Genomic DNA, 22,590 nt, shown 5'->3' with positions numbered 1-22,590 from the left:
CGGCCAAAAGGTAGATTTGATAAACTATTTATGAAACTACATCTATTCTGAATTTATCTGTTACAAATATACAAATGTAAGGCACGATATAAAAACGAATAAAACAAGAACATGTAAAAAGTAACATTAATAAAATGTCCATTAACGATGCATTTAGAATAAATTGTCTCGTAGTTAAGTGAAAAATATATACTTTTCCGTTTCATGTTTCATGACTATCATATTTATCCCTTAACCGTAAACTGAAGCATCGGATGTTTTTATTCCCGTCAAATCACATAGATACACGCAATATGAATGGAATATGTAACACTTCATTTGTGCTAATAATACTCAGAATTCATGCTATATCGGTAACGTCGGGTATTGCCACTAAAATGGTAAGGGGGCTTTTGACGCCCTCGAAACATGGGACAGAAAATTACATTGCATGTTAGGTCTATTCATGTATCTCGTCTGTGGTAATACGCTTGATAACTTATAAATTTGCCTGTGGGTTTCAAAAAGGTTAGGATCTGATTTAAATAGTAACATGATCAGTGACTTAAAACCTGAATGTTCGTTTCCATCCTGGTATCCACAATTTCGTAAAGACTCTCTGAAGGCAACTATTCTTCATATTCCTAATAAGGTACTTGAGTATTTGGAGCATGATGCATTTTTGTTACCTGTTGAGGCAACAAAAGAACCAATAGAAACTCTAGAATGGGCAGACGGTTCTCCTGTAATACACGAAGAGGTACACACAAAGGAACACATGTATACAGATTAATTATTGTACCGCATAAAGCAAATGAAAAATGTCATTTCTTTCAGCTTTCTTCTGAACTTCAGCCAACATTTCCAGAATTTAGTCAAAAGATTCAAAATGTTATCGATGAATATGGAGCAGTTTTTATTAAAAGCAATTGGAGTTCACCCTATGTACACATAAATCATTTTGATTTCATTTATAAAATATTTTTTGGCTTGCTTAATATATAAATGTTTTCAGGATGCAACTTGGGTTGCACCAACAAAAACACTTAAGTGTAAAACATTAGAAGAAGTTTATTTGTTACTCAAAAGTTCAGACAGAATTGCAAAGGATTTAGGTAACATAAAAAGTTACATGGCTAGTGACACTCCTTTGGCATCATGTATTGTGTTAAAGCAATGGAGAGACATTAATCCATGTACAGAATTTCGATGCTTCGTAATTGAAAATGAACTTATAGGTAATTGTTTTATAATCGCTCCTTAATTTGCTTATTTGCTCTGATTATTATTTTGATTTTGTATAGCAATTAGTCAACGAGATATATCACAGTACCACAGCTACAACGAATCGGAAAAATATAATATTCAAACGGATATCAAAAGCTTGTTCATGGAACGTATCAAAGACAGATTTCCATTGAACGATTGTAAGTGAACAGATATTCTCTCTGTATTATGTTCTTTCAGTTATTAAAGTACAATACGTTACATTTCAGATTCGTTTGATGTAATTCGCTATAAGAAGGAAAAAGTGAAGATAGTTGACTTTGGTCCTCTGAATGAATCCTCTACCAAAGGAACACTTTTTACATACGAGGAATTACAAAATCAGATAAACGACACGCCGGAATTTAGATTTATCGGCGAGGAGATTGGTATTCAACCCAAACCCTCGAATCATTTTTGTATTCCACAAGAAATAAATGAATTTTTTCAATCGAACGACAGCTTATCATTATTAGACATCATTCGAAGAGTAAGTAGACCCGTTAACACGTGTTTATCATTACTTTCTATTCGTGATTATGCATGGTGATCGACACTTTTCATTTCAGGAAGTTGAAAATCAACGGAAAGAATAAGAGACTGTCATTTCCAATGCAGCGAATTCAATTTAACTCGATTTATCGTGCGGGCGACAAATAATCTCAATACTTTCTGTCCGAGTATACGGAACATAGAATTATAAACATATGTACATATGTAAAACGGATTGTGTATCGTTAACACACCATTTTGTTATTTTCTCTTTCGTGTCGTGAACGTTCACAGATTTTTGTTCTTCCATGAAACATGTTTCTTACCTTCGAGGTGGACCGTTATACACGCAGAGACGAATAAATACGAAAAAAACTCGGGGAACATGTTTTAAATACAGAACTTTCACTTTTATTCTGCCAGACCCTCTTCTATCATTACATTACATAAAACGATTAAAGGCTATCCTACCGCTTAAAAGAATTATCATAATATTGCAATATTTTTCGAGCCATCGGCCTTTACCGAGCGACGTCCCTTATATAGAAAATATGTCTTGTTTATGTACAATATGCAATCCTTAATACTTCGATTTGAAAAAGGATTCTCGATATATGTACCTCCGGACAAGTTAATACGCTGTACAGTCATATCCAAGGAGCATTTCTTCGGGTTCTTTTTCTTTCTTTCTTTGCAATCGATAAAAATCAACGAGATCGAGCGATTAGTTCCGTAAATCTATGAGGGAATATTTCTCGTTTCCGTTTCCCTCGCACGATTAAATCGCAATTTACTATTGGACAACAGCGTTTTTTCAGCTGTGATTGGAATGAACGCATACTACTTTAGTTTTTTCTTTTCTTTCCATCGTGTCCCTCAGGGTTGTTGGTATTCAGATATTCGAGTATACAATTATTACGTCTTCGATTAAAAAAAAAAAATCTAAAAACTCCGGAAGAACTTAATATTCGTCCTACGATTAGCCCTTAAAATAAAATAAATCCGATATGAAACACCATTCTATCGCATGGAATGGATCAAAAATATAAATTAAAACAAAAAAAAACAAAATCGTCCCCGTTTAACGGCGTTTTCGACATTCAGCCAACCCAATAATCAGCGGGGGTTTCCGTGCTTCCTATTTATGATCAAAAAACTCTCTCGATTGTATAAAATGCACGCAAAAATTTCGAGGTAGAAATACCGTGTGAATAAGTGTTCTCGATTTCACGCAAAAGACACAACTGATCTAACGTTTAAAAAAAAAAAAATACAAAACGTGTAACGAACGGAAACATTTCCAGCGACCGTTTTCGATGCTATTTATAACAAAAAAAAAACATGGAGCCCGCGTATTAAAAAGAATATTCGCGATAGCGTCGCGCGTTACACATTGTTTCCGTGATTACCGTGAAAAATCTGATCGAACGTATCGAATTCGGAAATTTCTTTCGATCGGGACACCACACACATGCACGTGGAACACACCGAAAATATATTCTGGCTAGGTGTCGTTATGCAAAAAAAGATTAGGCGAGGAGACACCCCTGAAAGTTGCGGCTCATCACACGTGGAATATACGCGTTTAACGCTGTCGGAATATTTACATTTAAATTATTAAGCGTCGATTCTACGTTAAACACACGCGCGCCTGGATGGACGCGGTTCGATCGTTACCGATCGAGAGCGTTCCTCAACTTCCAACGATTGGACACCTCGAGAATATATTGTATGGTCGAAAACATGCTTCGTGTGTTCCACGTGCAGCACACCCACACACACAGGACAGACACACACGCATACATACACATATGTGTGCGTGTGTAACGGTGTACGTCTCTAGAAAAGAAATGTTTCCCTTCGATCGTGTCTCTTTACTTTTTCTCGTTCGTTATTACAACCGTGTAAAATCGTTCCAAACCGATTGAAGAGAAGCGGATTATTGTTCGGATCTTCGTGTCTTCCATTAATCTACGGACATGACTGTACCGGGATGTGTCTATTGTTATTTTATTCTTTTTTATTTAATCCTCTGTAACAACTTCGTCCTCGGTTTATTCCGGCTTCCCCTTCTTCCTCTATCTTTGTTATTTTATTCTTTTTTATTTAATCCTCTGTAACAACTTCGTCCTCGGTTTATTCCGGCTACCCCTTCTTCCTCTATCCTTTTTCTCGCCTGTTTATCGCGTTATTAAGTTTATTTTAATCTCTCTCTCTCTCTCTCTCTCTCGATCTTCATCAACTGATTTGTGCTAAACGACAATGCGTAATCCCTTAATGAATGTACGTTTTGCAGTGCCTGGCCGTCTCTCCCCCGTTTCGAATACGTGTATTTCGTCTATCTCTCTATCGCACTATCCCTCCAAACTCTCTCATCGACATCAATTTTTCTTCATACTCGGTTTTCTCGTTTCTTTCATCTCCGATACTAACGTCAATTTTTTCATCGTCCCACGTCCACGTCGATTCTCACACGTTCTCCGTTTCGCGGATACCGAAGCGACATGACGCGGCGACATCGTCCTTTCTGTTTCTCTCGAAGATATTGGGTAATAAGGGAGTGGTTTCGTTTCTTTTCCGAGTGAGAAAAAAGAGTAGTCTCTTCACCAAACGATACGATACGATACGATACGATACGATACGATACAAAAAAACTCTTAAGTTAATCATCTTTTTAACGGCCACTGTATAGCGGTTGCATCGTTTCCATTCATCTCTTTTTTTTTTTATACTTCCTATTTCGTTTTCTCTTTTTATTCCTCGTCTCTCTGTCCTTCCGATCTCAGTTATCGTATTTTCCCTTATTTCCCTCTTTCTCGGTCTCGTTTGCCTCACCTCTGTCTGTCTGTTTTACATTTAAGTACCTGAAAAAGCTCTCGGGCTTTGGAAAACTCAGCCCCGTTCTTAAGCGTTTCTTTTCTAGGTTTTCTCACGTCGTTTCACCTTAATTAAGTCCACTCATGAGTTTGCGTTTACGAAGACTACAATTTACCCCTCTATTATAAATGCGATTGGTACGACTAAAGGTGGCGAAAAAGGCCAGGCTATCACCGACAATCGAATATTTTTTTTTTCACTCCTCATTCTCTCCCTTCCAGGCATTCGTCCTCTATCGCTCTGTCCCCATTCACTCTCTCTTTCGCGCGCGCGCGCGCGAACACTCGCGCGTTTCCTCTAACGTGTAAGCTACATGTAACATTTTTCTTTTTTTTCCATCCCATCAAAAAATACGTATTGTTATTTTGGTGCGACGTCTCCCACACAAAAATTTACATCTACACACACATACAGATGCGCGTCTTTTTTTTCATCTAAAACGTCTTCCCCCCCTCACCGTCACTGCTCTCGGGCTCCGTACATAAATCTGTATTAGCTAATTATGCAAGTTTCCCTTTTTTCCCATCTTCTCACCGTTATATGTATCACTTCTCTGTTTTCTCGTCCGATCTCGCTCTAAATGGTACAGGAAGGATAAGATCTTACGTACTTTTAAAGACACGCAAACAGCGACAACGCGGCGGCCGCTGAACCACTCGTCGGATATCGCTTGGAAAACCGATTTTCAGTTCCGATTCCAATTGGGACAAACTTCAGGGGTTCTCGAGAAAGTTACTACGCTGTATACGCGGATATTTACATTAGAGGCAACTGTAGCACACGTGTATCGTAATTCGTGTCGCGATCGAAACAGCGCGAACACAGAAATCGTGGATTGTAAACTTGCCACACCTCGCGTTTCGACACTTCTTCGAATAAATAATCGTCGAATCTTTCGATCGCCTCGCGAATATCACCGAAACACTGAGAAAGATATTTACGACTAGACATTCTAGACGGTGCCCGTGCGTGAACTACCGAGTTCACAACGAGATATATCGATTCTTTTCCATAATCGATCGCTATTGCAACAGAGGACACATTCAAAGCGCGATGTAAAAATCGCCTCGAAACAGAGCTTGGAGACTCGAAACTGAATATCGATCACGGATTGTCCTATGGTGGCCTTCACGCACGTCTTGGCTCGAGGTGGGAAGTTGGTCGCGGATCGTTTCGAGGTGACAGCGGCCGATTTTTCTTTCCCGTGACGCGCGAACGGCGAGAAATTGCTTGAACATACGCGACATGGGAACAACCTACGAGAAAGATGATGATGACGATCGACGCGTGGCACGAGGTAGAGATTTTTTCCTAAATCGTCGTCGACAGAATGGAAAAGAAAAACGAGAAAAGAAACGATAATGGAATAAAGAAGATATCTATCTTACATTAAATACGTTCAGAGTGAAGCAATTCAACTAATACGATTTACAATCCGATGACACGAAAGACGGTAGAATTCATTAGCTCGCTAGACCTTTTTTTTTTCACTTTTCCCTCCTTCTCTCGTGTTTTTCTTTTCTTCTTAGCTCTCGTCCCGTAGCTTTCTTTTTCGTTCTCTCGTTCTTCGTCTTGTTCGCTTCCATTTAAACGGAGTTTATACTTTGGTTCGTATCACGAAAGGAGATTATTCACAGGAACATTACTTTTCGACATCCCTAAACGCAACGCTTGGCGTTCCGCGTCCCCGAGGGGGGGAGGGGATTAATTACATAACAAAATGCGCGGACGTAAATTGAGTTTCTAGCAATTTTTTTACATACGTGGAGAGGAAGTTTTTCTTCTTTCGAACGATATTCCAAGTCCGCGCGCAGCCGCGACCCGAGGCGCGGGAAAGAAACGCGTGCGTATATATATATATATATGTATATCGCGAATTTATCGCGCGCTGTGTTTGTTCATCTTTTTTCCCTCTCTTTTTTCCGTAGCTTATAATCGCGCACAACCTTTTACACTTGCGTGTGTTTCTCTTACTCGTTCTTTTTTTTCTTTCGCTTTTTCGTTTTCCCCCGTCGTTTTGGTTTTTATAATTTTCGTTCCGTAATAAATCGCAGGCAATTCTCACGCGGGTCACGACAGCACACCGAAAGATGATATAAACCTGTGTGTCATTCTGAAACAAGGTGAAGCGATTTTGTACTAAAGTGCAGCGATATTAATATTATACTTTTTAATGAATTATCTACGTAATGTACAAGTTTTTTGGGTACGTTAGTATTTTTCTTTTCTTTCTTTACATGCACCGTGTGACAAGGTATGGTCGGCCCGTACGACAGACAAGTTTTGCTTTTTCATTAATATATATTTATATATTTATATATTTATATATATATTTCATCGAGTTCTTTCGTTACTTTTTTCTTCTTCTATTCTCTCCTTGCTGTTCTTCTCCTATTTCTCGATATCTTCTAATTCTCACCGGTCTCTGTGGTTCTGGCTTTCCCTATCGAATCTCGTTTCGTTTATCAATTCTCCCTCGTCAACTTCTTTCTCCCCCCACCCCATCCCACCTTCCCGATCAAGGTATTTGATGCTACACAATTTACAAGGATCGTCTCGATTATAAAGTTTTGTAAGGTTCTATGTATACCGAGAAGCGTTACGCGGAAAGGCAAAAGTTCAATGCGTGTCCTTACTACGTTAATTTCACCGAACGAGATCTAATAGACTATGTATTTCTTCATTTTTTTTTGTTCGTCTACTCAGTCTGACCACACCGTGTAAGAACGTGGAATAGTATCGGTCGCGATAGATATAGTTATAGAGAGAATTATATAAATTCAGGCTCTTTAGTCTGCGAGGGATCTATCGACAATCGGACACATTCTATTTCATTTATTTACCGTATATTTTTTTTTCCCGATCATTCGCTCTCCCTTCTCAACCCTCGCTTGCATTCACAGACACACACACACAGACTCTCTCTCCCTCTCTTTTTCTCTTGCTCTCCCTCTCGAGCGCGCCTAACTCCTCGCCACAAACCTTATCTCTTGACTAGATTGCGTCTCTAATAATTCTTAACGATTTAATCTAAGTCTGCCATTCATTATAATTTGCACCTTACACCTAGGTATCGTAGTAACATCTAGTGGTAAGAGGATGATCTATTCTCGCAAAGATCTGCAAACGAATCGTTCGTTCTCACTCTCTCTTTCTCTCTCTATCCATCATCGTTTTCTTTTCCCTATCTGTCGTCGTTTTCGATCACTCTTTCTCTCTCCTTCTCGATCAACGAAACGAATTGTCAGCGTGAATTCATGTTTTTACGAAGAACTCTGTCTCGCGAATAACATCATTGTTTGCCTACGTGGAGAGGATAGGCACACACACATACACACGCACACAAGCACGCGCACGCACATCGAAGTTACGATGGATACCAGAAAAGTTATTCTTGCTAACAACCCTTGTGTTCACGCTACTACGTATGTACAAGCTTTGATATTTCTATGGATCGTTTTTTATCTCTGAGTCGCGGGAACTTTCCTCTTGATCCTTCGATGCGTTCCTTTTGTCCCGCGCCTTCTCTGTTCCCTCGGTTCTAGCTTCGTCCGTCGTCGATGTGGAGGCTGCGAGGCTGCGTCGAACCGTCTATAAACTTCCCTCCTCGTTCACCATCGCCTCCTCCTTCTCTTCGTATCATCTCCGTAGTCCTAGGACCGGATCGAGTCCCAGGTCGCAGGAACGAGCGTACCGACATCAGGATAGAACACACGATGCTCTGGCGAGCCTTCGATCGCTAGGACTACCTTTTCTTACCGGTCTGTTTCGAAGACAAACGTTTCTTTAGCTTCGAGTATTCGGACTTGACGGACTTCTTCTTCGGTCTCTCAGGCGATCCGTTGCAACAGGCGCATCCCTTTTTCACGTGACCACGCAAACTGGACCGTCTCGCTCTGCAATCCGGCTCGACCAACGCGATGTTGCTGGTCTCGTCATCCGAGGGCTCGGATGCCTTGTCACTGGAGACCATCACCGCATCCTGGATCGACTCGTTCGCCTTGATACGCTTCGAGAGACCGCCAGATTTATTATGATCCGCTCGATTCAGCACCACCCTGGCATTCACCTGGAGTTTGTCCTTTTTCTTCAAGTAACTGCAACGACGGTCGTTGGACAGAGATTTCAGGCTCTGAACGCTATCGTCGAGGCCGTTGCTTAGAGCGTTCTCCTCGGTTTGGCTGCCGATCGACTCGCTTATGCTAGAATCCTCCTCGTCGCTGCTCGATCTCGTCCTTTCGGACATCGGACTCTCCCAGGACAGATAATCCATCCTCGTCACCTTGGACGATATCCGTTTCTTATTGGTGTACGTGTATTTGTGCGTGGAGAGCATCGGGCCGGCGATCGGCGAGAGGGGCGACGGTATCGTCACGTCAGCGGTGGTCCCGCTCAGCAACGTTAAACTCTCGTCCCCTGAACTGGCCGCTGACGCGTTGTTCACGTTGATGGTCGCTGGCAGAGACTCGGAGTCCAGGTCGATGTCCAGTTTCATGTTCGATGGAATGCTAGATACGCTGCTAGGCGAGCCTTCCTTCGAGCCGTTCCTCGAGGCGATCTTCGTTCGACCGGTGTCCTTCAGCGAGTCGTTCTCCAACGAGCCCAGATTCGACGGCGAGAGCCTGGAGATATCGGAATTGCTGTTCGACGCTTCGTCCTGGCTCAAATTGTCCAAGGTCAATCGCATATGCTTAGCCGGATTCTCGAGATGCAAGTCTTCCACCTTGTCCCTCTTCGACCTCTTCGATGAATCCTTCGAGGTTCTCGTCCGTTGGCTGGTGTTTTTTCTACGCTCGTTCACCTTGAAGTCGGCGACTGGACTGGCGTCCCTGCTGCCGCTCGACGAGTCCAGGGAACGAAAATAGCAGCCGCTGTAGGACTTCATCCCGAGTGGTTGACTGCATGACGCATCTTGGGAGGAATGATCGAAAGACGGCGAATGGTTTGTGTCGAATAACAAATCTGCCTCAGGGAACAGATCGCTGGTACTCGGCTCGTCTACACCTAAATCCTCACATTCCTCTGATAAACTCTTCTGCAGCCTCATCTCCCGTTCGATCGCGGCCGCCTTCCTCTCCATTTTCTGCTGCAACAGTTCCCGGTCCAGTCTAGGGTTCAGGGGGGTCTTCATCGCGTTCGTTTTATTCGAATACTGTTGAAACGGTTCCAGGGTGTGGTTCATAAAGTATTTCTTGGTGTTCGTCTGATAGATCTGACCGCCTGCCATCTCGATACCCTGACCCTTGTTGATGATCTGCAGAACGCTCTGCACGTTCTCCGTGTTGTCGGCGTATCGTGAATTCAGGGGCTCGATGGTCAACGAGTTCCCGGATGTGGGCACGTATCGCCACGGTGTGTCGGGCGAGACTTTGCCCTCCGGTTCCCAAGCTTCTTGCAGCCTGGCGTTCCCGTACAGCAGACCGTTCCCGACTTTGCAGGACACGTCGATACCCTCCGCGGACTGTTGCACGGATGACTCTTGGCTGTCGGAGCTGCTTGGACCGCCGGTCACCAAGAATTGCGTCGTGTTATCCAATCCTCCCGATTGCTTGCTGGTCACTATCGTGGATATAGAATCTGGAAAGAATAGATTTCAGCGTTACCGATCGAACCTGCCGCTGAAAAAAATTACTCGACGAGATTGCGTGTAGAGCCGTTAAATTTTTTTAATTTTAATTCAGTTTAATTCGTAGGGTGAAAACCCTTTTTTACAATATGTGATTAAAATGTTCCGTAACACTAATACAACAAATCATCGATTGGAGTTTAGGTGAGATATAACAATGATAAGAATAAATATAAAATAGATATAAACATAATTGGTACTTAACCTAACAGTAATAATAAATATGCTATTTTTTTTTTACTTTGTCGAGGATGTATAACAGGGTGGAGACGATCTAAATATTTCTGTTAGTTGTCGGTTGTATGAAAAAACTCTTCTCTGGACGAAGTTACGTGTATCTGTAGGAAATGTTAATTACCTTTCAGATGAAACTATCTTGAGATTGAATATTAATAGGGTACAAGGTATTGGACGAAGAGCGAATGATATCTTGAATCATTTCCATGTTTTGCAATTCTTTACTGTAGATATCAAGCGAACAGATGGAAATAGACAGATCATAAGAATTATAGCAAGACCAAACTGGACATTGGCCTACAAATTGCCTACACTCCCAGGTTCAAAGATAAGGCCTAAATAACTCACGTGCAGAGGCTTTTCACACAGAAAACGTCAAAGGTGTAAAGTTGCACTGTGTTTAAACAGAAATAAGAACTGTTTCAGAATTCTTTACGATAACTAGTTTGCGATTTGTTTGTCTCTTCTACGTATGTAAATAATCGAAGCAAATATGCGTTTATCGTCGGTAGTTCTAGTGTTACAAAATGACCTAGACAAAAAATTTTTCCTACCGTTACACGTTCTCACTCAAATAGTGTAGCTTTGTCATGAGCAGTTTCGTGACACAGTGACAAGTAACGGAGACATTTATGCGATTCCATTTAGGCGGACCACCCCGTATACTACGACGAAGATAAAAAAAAAAATTGAGGAAAAACCGTGAGAACCACTAACCAATTGCCGCGTTATTCTGTAACGAGGTTGCGTTGCTCGAAATGACCGAGTTGGACGCGATCAAGGTTTTCGGAACGTTCACCGACATACCCATAGCAGCGTCGTCGATTTTTCTCTTGACCGTTTTCGGGGAGATGATCTTGCCGCCAGCGATAATATCCGTCGACACCTCCTTCATGTCCTTCTGCTGATGCTGGTGTTGTTGCTGAGCGTCGTTCAGCATCGAGACATCCGACTGTGTGGCGAACGCAAGAGCGATCGTGGCGCCCGGTTGAATGGAAACAGGTTTCTCATTATGAACTTGCGTCTCTTGTGACGGTTTCTTCTCGGGCGTGTGCGCTATGGTCGCGGCGGTTGGCGTCAAGCACACCACGTTGTCCGATTTCAGCCCTGACGACGTCGACAATTTGTGTATCGACGAGTTGAACAGTCTCGCCCCTTGAAGCGTCAAATTCGGATTGCTGGTGATCACGCCGCATATCTGCTGGTTCTCCGTCGCCTCGTTCAAGTTCCGTTGTATCAGACCGATCGCGGAAGTACTTTTGTTCACGACGATCGCGTTCGTCGCTGGCTCGACGGTGACTGCTCCGCCAGTAACAGCGTCGTTTGTTTTCGCCATGGTCAAGTCGCCGATAATGTTGCTCTTCTCCGTACCCGTATCACCGGCGAACGGACCGGTGGTGGTAGTTTGAGGGATCACCACCGAGGCTCCCTGAACGTTCTGCGCGGTTGTTAACGTCTGATTGCCCGACAGCGTTTGCAGCGTTGGTATCTTAACTTGTTTCATTTGAGCCGGCTGCGAAATGATCTTTCCCGCTTGATTTAGAAATGACTGAAGCACCAGGGTGTTCGAGACACCGGTGTTGCCGGTGGTGCGTACGGTGGCGGGCACGGTGGCGAGCAGTTTCGATCCGCTGGACACTATCGTGAATTGTTGGCCGCCTTTCATCAGGTTCATGGGCAGGATGTAATTGGTGCCCGGTACTAGGACAGCGGTGCTTCCCATTTTACCTGTGACCGAGGCTAGGGCTTCGCTTACGCTCACCGAACCGGTCTGCACAGCCTCTTGAACGATTACCGCTCTTGGCTGACCGGAACCGGGCTCGGCGAATATCAGATTTCGCCTCTTGACATTCAGTTCGACCCCGTCGTTAGAGTCCTGTGTTAAGTTTCGGACCTCGGCGTTCGCGTCGCTGACGGTCGTGACGTTGCTCGTTGGTTCTTCAGGAGCTGGAAAACCGGCAGGACTGTCCTGTACATGTACCACTCCGCTGGAGGAATCCTCGCTGCCCATGGTCCGACCGAGATCGTCGGTGCTGGGGCTTAGCTCCGAGTTTTGTTGGCCGACCGGTTTTGTCTTGTTCGCGCTCGATTTCTTCCGTTTCGAGGACTGGCTGGGATTTGTCGGTGGATTCGATCGTCTTCTAGGCGCTGGCTTGTTATTCAAATCCGGCGAGTTACGAAGTTGTTCCGCGTACTCGTCGAGGATCGCGTAGATCCTCTGCGCGGTTTGCTCGTCCTCTTGCGGTTTCTGCTGTGGCTTCGGGATCGGAGAGGCCTTTGAGGTGTTTGTCGCGCTGGTTTTCACGGTTTTCGGCGTTGACTTCTTCACCTGTTTCGCGGAAGGTGGTGTCGGTGGTGTCTTAACGGCGGATGGTATGGGCGCTGGTGCTGGTGTCACGCAGGGACTCGAGGAACTCTGAGATGTGACGCTCAAAGCTGGCGAGGCGGCTGGTTGGCAGTAACTCGTGACCACGACGACTGGCGTCGTGTTCGGGGTCTTCGGGGTGCTGTTTCCTGGGCTCTGGTTCACATACGCTAATGAGACTTTCTGCGAAAAAATGTCCTGCTGGAAGTTCACGGTGTTCCCGTTGCTCGCGAAATCAGTGTTGGTTGATTGTTGCGTGGGCATCAGGAGCTGTTGCGCGAGAGCACTTACGGAAACCTGTTGCTGCTGTTGTTGTTGTTGTTGCTGCTGTTTGGTGGCTTGCGTCTGTTGGGTGGTCGTTTGCGTTTGCACGGTGGTCGTGGCGGCAGTGGATATCAACTGATGAGACTGTGGTTGAATAGTACTCCTCTCCTTTACCTGTTCCAAGACGCTCTCGAACTCTCTAAGCTGTTCCAAAGTGGTCGAGCTGACTTGATTGGGCACTTCTATGGGCGACCCGATCAAACTGTCCGGCCTAACTGCTGGTTGAGGCTGTTGTTGCTGCGGTTGTTGTTGCTGTTGTTGTTGCTGCTGTTGCTGTTGCAATCTAGGCGTGGTCAAAACTGCCTGAATAGCACCGGTAATGTTTTGCTGCCTCAACGGCGTGGTAGTTCGAATGATGTTCAATTTTACCACAGGCGTTCTTCCGGCTGGTATTGAGTTCGCGTGCGATATAGTAGGAATGATGTTCAGCTGACTTGGATTCGTGGTGGATATCGTGACAGGAATTTTGTGCGTGTATATCACTCCTGGTGAAGCGTTCTGAACGCTCTGGACCAGCTGCGTCAGCGTCTGATTTGCAGTCGGCGTGGTGGTCACATTCGCGTTGTTCCCGGAGCTCTGTACGATGTTCAAGATCTGCCTGCCGGTGGACAATTGCAACGTGTTCGGAATGTTCGCGATCGACTGTACGTTGATCCCGGTGGTCGAGTTCGTCTGTTGGGCGTTCGGAACAGACGTCTGAACCGCCTTCGAGAGATTCGATGTTTTCTGCGGGGACGCTGATTGCACCAGGGTTTCCCCGGTTGGCCCAGCGACGTCGCTCGACGCGTCCGTGGACAGAGTGTATATGGTCTTTCGAAAAGCCTGTTGAAACTTGGGCAGACCAGCATTTTGTCCCGACTGCGCGTTGCTCTTAGCGGCGGTCAATCTCTCGTAGACGTTTCTGTTTGTGGTCGCGTTCTCCGAGTGTTGGTTCTGCCGTGAGAACCCGCCGACGCTACCGTCCTCTATGTTTTGTAGGTTGAGAACGTTCCTCTGATTTGTGACGACATTTGGGTTGACGGAGGCCAGCTGGTAAGTGCCGTCCGGCTTGCAGACGATCTGCAGTTGCTCCGACGCGATCGCCGCCGAGCCAATGGCCGAGGTGGTAGTGGTTGTCGTTGTTGTTGTCGTAACACCGGAACAAGGGGAAGGTGACTTCTTTGGAGACTGATTCTGCTGATTTCGACGAATCGAACCAGTTGTTGTTCTAGGACTGGAATCAGATTCGAGTTGACTGGACACGGTGGTGGTCGTCGAGGAAGTTGGTGAGCCATCCGGCGGTTGATTCGCCTCCTCGCCGACATCCGGAAGAGCCGAGGATCTTGGAGGCGGTGTTTGACCCGCTGGGCTCATGCCAACGCCGCTGTCGTGCCCACCGGAGGAAGGCGTTCCAGGTAGCTGAATGCTTCCGGCTACGCTCGGAGTTCTGTTCGGTCTCGGTGGTGTGTTGCCGCTGTTAACCGAGCCGGAATTCGGGCTCTGTGGAATGTTTCGTGAAAGCTGCACGACGTTGACAGTGGGTCGCATCCTAGGCGGTACCATCATGTCCAACGAATTCAAACCTGGCACGTTCTTCGCCAGGATGTCCGAGTCTCTAACTGCTTTCGCTAAAATGTCGAATTTTCTTTTGCCCAGACTGGATTTGGAGTTCAGATCGTGAACGTCGGTGGAACTTAATTCAGACTTGGCTGTGTTCGTTCCGCCATTTCCCTTCTGCTTCTGATACGTCGATATCGCGTTCTTGTTAGGCGAGAACGGCATGTTTTTCTGGATGTTCATCAGTTCGCTGGTGATGTCACCGGTGCTCAATCGTTGCTGTTTCTTCGATTGGATCAGCCGCCTGTCGATCTCGTCCGCTCTGGTCAACACGATCTTCGGGTTCAGGTTCAGCGTGCTCAGCATCGGGGCGAACTTCGTCACGTTGCTGGCGTTATTCTCTAAATTATTATTGTCCTTACTCTTGTTCAACAGGTTCTTCTGCAGTATCTGCGAAATTCTCGTTGGTTTCTTCGTGTTCTGCGGCCTGAACATTCTCAGGGACTTAAGTACCGCCGGGTCGCTTCTTCTCTCGGTGATGATCAACGGCGCGGCTGCCGTATACGCGGACCCCTTTATCGTCTCCCGTTTGTTCTCGTCCATGTCGGCGGAGAACAGAGTGATAATGTCGTTGCTGCTCACGTCGGATCCGCTGGCATCCTCGTTCGCGTTCGCGTGTCGTACGTTCTGGTTGACCAGCATATGGAAATGCGAGACGGACTCGACGGTCAGCTTCGTTGACTTCGAACGTTTCTTGTTCGAGTCCTTGTTGGGCGTTTTACCAGCTTTCTTTTTCCCATCCAGCCGACATCCGTCGCTGCCCAGACTGTCCGTTTGACTGTCCTGCGTGTTACTGTCGCTGTCCGACACTGAGCTGTTCCTGTAGTGTTTCAATTTACGCTCCGCGCTGTCGTAGTCGCTCTCAGAGGACTCCAGTCTGTGAATCTTTCTTTGTCTTCCTGTTCTTCGTACACGGAGCATACTACCGCTGTCCGAATCGGTGGTGGTGTCGTCCAGGCTTCGTCTTGTGGAGGATCTTTTGTACGTTCCAGCTGGTTGAAAGCTCCCGAATTGCTCCGAATGGTCAGATGGCAGATCGACCCACTGCTCGTACCCCTTCTCGATGCCGAAGAAGATGTCCTTGGATTCGTCCTCCGAGGGCCAATCCTTGAATTGCGAGTAATCGATATTTAGATATTTCAATTCCTTGTTGGTGTTTCTCATCTCCTCGGCGTTCTCCAAGTATCTCTCGCAGAGGCCGTTCAACTCCTTCCAATCCAGAACCCAACTAAGCATGTGGTATCGCGGACTGCTCAAAACCACCGCCAAGTCGTCGCATAGCTGCGGCGACAGCCCGAGTTTCCCCGCATCGAGGACCTGATTCGGTACCGATTTCTCGTCGTAATTCGCCGAACCGGTGACAGCGTCCCCTTTGATCAAAATCAAGGCATCCAGCGACCTTTCCACGTTTCTCATCGCTGGCTCATTCGTCTCCGATGATGTTTTACTAGCGACGATATCATTTCCGGTGAATTCGCCGCAATTGAAGCACAGCTCGCCGAGCGGACCGCCGGTCAAAGGATCTCTCTTTGGGTGTAATGGGCACCTGTCGTTCGCCGAGATACCGATTTCTCCCTTTTTCGTGCTCGACAAAAGGCTCTTCAGCAGCTGATCGGTGCGCTCGAAGGTCTTGCTCAATTGCCCGTTCTGAAAGTCTATGCCCTTCTTCGCCGCCGACGAGACCGCGGTCGTGGACGTCATCGAATCAGGCAACGACGGGGCTGGAAGCAACGAAGAATCGCGCAAAGACGAAACCGTTTCCACGTTCCCCGTCCTCGTTCCCTCTTTCTTTTCGTCGGTGTCGTTCACCGTCGTCTTCGACAACGCCACGCCACCGTGACTGTTCTCCAACGCGTGTCTGAGCTTCTCCCCTTCGCCGGACACTGTACCGTCCTCTTTCGTTTTCCCACATGCCACCGCGATCTCCTTGATTTTGTCGTAACAAATCCTAGTGGGATGTAACGAGAACGCTGTCAAGACGCATTCCCGCGCGATACCGATGTTGCTGCCGACCACGTCGGCCAGTTTCAGGAATTGCGCGCTCAGACGTTTCGCGGTCTCGCGAAACTTCTCCTTGTCCGACTTCGCCTTCTGACTCTCCATCTCGTTCATGTCCGTCGTCAACGCCCTGATGTACAGCTCGATCACCACTGGTTTTATGTTGTCGCCGAACTGGAGAAAGAGAAACGGGACAGATATTGGTTAGGCTGATCGCGTTTTCTTTACCGACCGTCGGTAAATCGTTTTATACTTACGTGTTTCGCGAGCACCGCGCAAAAGATGTAAATATGCTGGGCGCTCTCGGCAGGCTCGATCAGCTTCCGTACCATGCCCGGTAACGTGGGCGCGATGTCCTTTAATTTTGAGTGCAACGACGCCCATGAATTCAGGATCTGTTCTAAAATGACCGCGCCCGTCTCCGGCACGGGACGCACCATGCCAGCGGTGACGAGATATTGTGCAACCAATTCGGCGGCCTTCATCGAATTTCGCCAAACACGCGCGGTACCATACTTCGTCGGTCTTTCGCCGCTAAGCCTCTGGACCAATTCCAAACCGTCGCTGAGATCCATTAATTTTAACTGAAAGAAAGGAAACGAACGTCTCTTTATTGCGTGTCATCCCTGTACAGACGGAGAAAAGGACGAGAGAGGACGATCGATTGGCACGCGATATGGATGAACATTAGAGTGGTGCTTGAAATTAAATTTTTAAAGTATTGCTTAGGCACCGTACTATTTTGTTCTCTATACTACTTGTTCTCTTACTAATATTCTGAACGAAGAATCCATACAGCGGGCTCTCTATAAATCTGAGAGTCGGATTTATAGAGTATTTACAACAATATTCGTTGCCATCAGTCAAGCAATTTCGACAGAAATATCCTCACATTAGGAAATCGATTTTATCAGCTTAATGATATGTATTTGCGAAATGGATTTTTATAAATGTGAATTGTCAGTCCACAAATTTATTTTGGTAAATATTAAATGGACATGTTAAAAGAATCATAAACTGAATTCTTCTTCTTGAAACAAAAACAACACAAAATGTAATGGCTGGTAGCAGCCCTTAATATTTAACTGCAAAAATCTTTTAAATACCATATTATTTACTCATACGGGTGAATATATTGATAGAGGCCCAGTGAAAGAATACAAAAAATTTTTTTATTAAATAAGCACCACCCTAGTGAATATATACGTATCGAAGGATCGGTACGGAGGGCGACAGAGCGACGAGGCGCCGCGGGAGGTTCTTTCAAACGAAAAGGTCGACGGGCCTTTCGGCCGAACCGGTATACTCACTTGAGCGAATATATCTTGCGTGCGTTTCAATTTATACAATAGGACAATATAGACGTCGATCATGTAATGAACGTGATGAGAATCCGAGAGCGAGCGCAGACGATCGCTCCGCCGGAGGGAACGTACGCAAGCGGCGGCGAGGTTCACCGCTATGTCCTCGCAGCGGTCCTCGCAAAGTATTTTCAGCCTCATTGTTAACAGTTCGCCTTTCTCCGAACAACAGAATTCTGTAACAAGTCAGAAAGAATGTCGATTAGGAGAACTCGAATCGTTTGAGTTTCAACCTAGCGTAGCGGGTAATCGAACCGTTCAATTATGTTCAAAACCCCTGACGAAGAGTTTAAACGGTTTACGTCGAATTTTATGACGGCAAGGAATTCGAACTGAGGATCGCTTTCAAACTTTTTTCTATGGATTCGTATACGCTAATAGAATAAACTTAATCTTTTTCATTTGAAAAATGAAAGTCATTCCGTCAAATAGTTTCTGAGATATCGTGGCAGCCATTTACAAAAATGTCGTTTTGAGAAAAACGCGTTTAAAGTTTCGATTTGAACCTGCCCACTTCGGTTAAAAGCTAATCACTTCCTTATTCTTTTGAATCGGACTAAATCCTTTTCGGATTATGGTGTTGAAATATTAAGCCTTGAGAAAATGTAAAAAAGAAAAAATCGATTCGTTTGACCCGTCACTGTAGACTGTAGGGAGACCCCTTAAGGGAAGACTCGACAAGGAAAGATGATTCGTGAGACGATCGTTATTTATACAACGTACCCTCCTCATGTTCGGAATCCGGTTGGCCGTTAAGTATGCTGTCGAGCGCGGGATGAGTCCATGGATTGTGCACCAGAGCTATCAGGGCAGTGCACCTGGGTGCAGCGGGGTGTTGCACCAGGTGAGACGCGCACCTCTGTAAGGTCACGCTGAGGTGCGTCTTTGTCGCGGGTGACAACTTCGGCCACTCCCCGCGCAGAACCAATTTCAATGTGTGTCTGCAAAGAAAAATCGATTCAATTTATTTCTCTCGTTTCGTTCCGCGGATCTTTTTATCTCTACCGCATTTCGGAATCGCTGAGGCCGATGGCAGAGTCAAACATGACTCGCGAAAAAATTTCACAATGCAGAGCAAGGGTTAATTCTTGTGCGGACTTTTTCGTGAGCACACAATCACGTGCCGTCTATGAGACTGTTGTTTTTGAAAACAGGTAAAGAAAAGGATGAAGTTCTGACGATGTTTCTTAGAAATTGGTACAAATTGAACTTACGAATGTATCGGACCGATCTTCAAAAAAAATACGAAGCCAACAAAAATTTGTGAGATTGTTCTAGACTTCCTGATGTTCTGCAAAAATTTGTAAACGAATCTACTAAACGGTTGCTAAGTTACAACGATTTTAATGTTTATTGCGCGTCATCGTTGCTCCCTATGAATAATGATGGGTGATGAAACTGTTCAAACATGTCTGAACCCTTGAAGAGACGTTCAAGCGGCGTTTGGTCGTTTCAAAGGTGCGAATCGTTCAAAAGACCGAACACTCTTTAAACATCTTGCGTTTGGAAGTGTCCACACGTGTTTGAACCGTTTGTTCACGAACCCATCACTACCTATGGATACACTGATGCGTTTCTGGCGGTCCCCCAGGCTATAAACATTTTTCCATCGTAGCTTCCTCTCCACTGTTTCGTGGTCGAAGAATCGCCGAAACGAATCGCGTCGGTTGTCATCGTTATTTCAACGCCGAAGAATAATAAGAGGAACGAAACGGGAATAGAGAAAGAGAGAGGGAGAGGCAGAGGTAGAAGAATCACGGATTGGAGGATAATTGCGATAGTTGTCCGATGACACGGTGGAACACCGTCGATCCAGGATCGACGGGAATACTCACTTGTGAGCCCATTCTATGAGAGACTGGGTGGCCTCTGGCGTTGCCCCAGGAATGAAATTGGTGACATGCTCCCAGGCGGACAGAAGTGCATTCACCTTGTCGCCGTACTTCTTTTTGCTGTCACTCAATGTCGCTTCAAGCCCCTGCGAACAACCATGGAAAATCGGTGAGTAACGGATTAAATACAAATAAACCTGTTCAAAAGGCTACCGGGAGGAAAGGTACATTAAACAACCCTTTTCGGGACGAACAGTGGATTCTCCCGTTTCGATTCGACAAACAACTCAGGGAAATTCGTGGGAAGTTACGAGTCCGTCTTACAGATAACGTATAGGGTGACAGCACCTAATACTGTCCATGTTATTAATATCGCAACTCGTTATACAAGGTGGTCCACGTAATTGTTTCAGGTCATAGTTCCGTTATTAATGCACTTATGAAAAAATGTCAAAGGAGAAAGATAAATGGCTCGAAGAGCACTACATCTGTAGGCCCCTAGGTTTTTTTGAAGTGCAACAGTGCATGTGCAATTAACAATTGCATCATTTCTTTAAATGGAAATGCATATTGTTTGTTGTATAGATCGATTGCTCTGCTCATTCTACGTAAAAAATTAATAGGGTACCATTTAGCTAACATCTGTAATCGCAACACTGTGCGCCAGTCCGTGATTCTCATCGTCACCCTAGCGACGATCGATCGTCTGTACCTTTTCGAAAATTCAAACTGGAATGCAATTAACGGAATATTGTAAATGTTATTTCAACGCTGTAATTACTGATCACCGAGGAATGGAATTAATTCGTCTGGGCGAGGGAACAGAAATATAGGACGAGATCCTGGACGAGTGGCGGACGTGCGAGAACAACCTACGAAACGATCTCTTCCGATTAGACCGCAAATATTGGGCACACAGAATGAATGTTCTGCACGAGAGTGACCTGTCCGACGAGGATCCTCTTTCTAAATTGATCTGGTAATCGTCGTTGGATCGATTGCGGTTAGAGAACCGTGGTTTCGAACGAGGTATCCTTGTACCGCGAGAAATAATAAGGAGACAGACAGAGAAACGTAACTTCGCGTGTATTCATCTTTTTTTGTTTGGAAAATTTTCGAGCTATAAGGTTCGGAGCTCAATATTGAATATTTGTAACCGTTTGGATGAAGATTCGAAATTGCAGAAGATATGATTTTGTAATACACAGTCGACTTTGTTGCTTCAAGTGTGACGTATATCTCGGTGTAAAGGTAAAAATTGGTGCTTACCGCGACGTGAGTTGTTTGAAATAAATTTAATCGAATAGTCGTAAGTTTTAGTAAGAATAGAATAACCAGTGATGGGTTGTGGAATAGTATATACCTTCGTAAAATTTCCTTCGACATCAATCATATCCTACGTGGATGTTTACGATCAACAAATCACTTGGTTAACACGTAGAGAGGGAGGAATGAAACCCTGTGAAAACGTTACCGGGAGAACTGGACTGGTTAGTCGAAGCGTTCAAATAAGAAGGGAGAATAAGACGATAGACGGAGGAACGAGTTTGTCCTCTCGGAGGGTGGCGATGACGAACGCGCGTAATATGTATAACAGGATTGCGTAAGTACCGTATATTTTCGGGGATGCGTGGCCAGTAAACCGAGTTAAACGCCCACGACTTTTCTGCGAACCCTCTGTTAGATTCAGATCCAGGCTCAAACGATGGAACGAAATCGAACGTTGGTCGAGCAAAGCGTTCCTGTACGATTCGTAGTAATGGCTGACCAAACTGTTCGAACATGTTTCCAACACTTGACGAAATGTTCAAACAGATCGAACATCTGACGAAATGTTCCAACAGTTCGAATATTTGACGAAATGTTCAAACAGTTCCAACACCTAAAAGATGTTCAACTAGTTTGAGCAGTGTTCGATCGCTTCAAATAGTTCGAGTAGTGTTCGATCGTTTCACATAGTTCGAAAATGTCCAAATATGTAAAGATCATTTCTCCATGGACCCATAACCAACGAAGTAAACCACCACCGGTCCAAAAGTTATTTCTTCGAAATATATCGAAACTCTTATCTCGAAACGAACGGAAAGTCGACGGAAATCGAAACGAATCGAACGCCACAAGGAAAAAAAACGCAAGGGGAACCGACACCGGTACAGTTCCGCGCGACCCTTATTTATCAAATTCAATCCGTTCGTTATCAAATCCGAGGTACCGGTACACGCCCGTCGAGATTTTCGTATATGGGTCAAACGGATGATTTGAGTCCGCAATAAACGTCGGGCTCGACGCGGAAGTAACTCGACATTACGGAGGGCCCTGGATGAATGTATCTTCTATACGAACCGAAACGTATTTATGAAATAAATTGCAGGGGAGAGAAGCCGGGGGAGGAGGAACGTTTTCGCCTCGACGAGGATCCTCGTGTGGTCCCCTGGTTGAACTTTCTGGGCGGAAAGAAAACACGGGGAGCTCTTCGCCGCCGAAAGCACTTGCGTTTGTTTTTTTTTTCTGTACGGTAATCGTGTCTTCACGTGCCTAGCTGATTCCACTGGAAAAAACAGCCCTCGACAGGAACGACAAATGGCAACGAAATTATTGGTTTTTTTGTTTCTTTCGTTCTGATAGAAGTAATGAAAA

At 45.2% G+C, this 22,590-nt stretch overlaps 2 protein-coding genes across 5 annotated transcripts in view; one reads left to right on the top strand and one right to left on the bottom strand.

Annotated features, from left to right (window-relative positions):
* The first annotated feature begins 509 nt into the window (after positions 1–509).
* LOC107189843 (cell division cycle protein 123 homolog) lies at positions 510–2,114 on the top strand. The gene is made up of 6 exons (XM_015578515.1): positions 510–739; positions 817–924; positions 995–1,217; positions 1,284–1,406; positions 1,476–1,735; positions 1,815–2,114. Exons 1-6 carry the CDS (start codon positions 533–535, stop codon positions 1,839–1,841), a joined length of 948 nt encoding a protein of 315 aa, XP_015434001.1. The 5' UTR covers positions 510–532; the 3' UTR covers positions 1,842–2,114.
* A 5,694-nt stretch (positions 2,115–7,808) lies between these two features.
* Positions 7,809–22,590, bottom strand: part of LOC107189854 — a 71,320-nt gene continuing 56,538 nt past the window's right edge. For 3 of the 4 annotated variants that reach the window (XM_015578530.1, XM_015578531.1, XM_015578532.1), the window contains exons 2-7: positions 19,957–20,099; positions 18,845–19,062; positions 18,071–18,297; positions 17,018–17,344; positions 11,195–16,934; positions 7,809–10,191 (exon numbers count right to left, since the gene is read on the bottom strand). In XM_015578530.1, coding sequence (XP_015434016.1) covers positions 8,360–10,191; positions 11,195–16,934; positions 17,018–17,344; positions 18,071–18,297; positions 18,845–19,062; positions 19,957–20,099 — 8,487 coding nt within the window. In that variant the 3' untranslated portion in view covers positions 7,809–8,359. The remainder of the gene's footprint in view (positions 10,192–11,194; positions 16,935–17,017; positions 17,345–18,070; positions 18,298–18,844; positions 19,063–19,956; positions 20,100–22,590) is intronic. The other variant, XM_015578533.1, reaches the window with a different exon arrangement.

This window comes from Dufourea novaeangliae, unplaced genomic scaffold (assembly GCF_001272555.1).
Source record: "Dufourea novaeangliae isolate 0120121106 unplaced genomic scaffold, ASM127255v1 scaffold173, whole genome shotgun sequence".
Lineage (NCBI taxonomy): Eukaryota > Metazoa > Arthropoda > Insecta > Hymenoptera > Halictidae > Dufourea > Dufourea novaeangliae.
The sequence above is the reverse complement of the archived record's forward strand: the minus strand, read 5'-3'. Positions and strand labels throughout refer to the sequence as shown.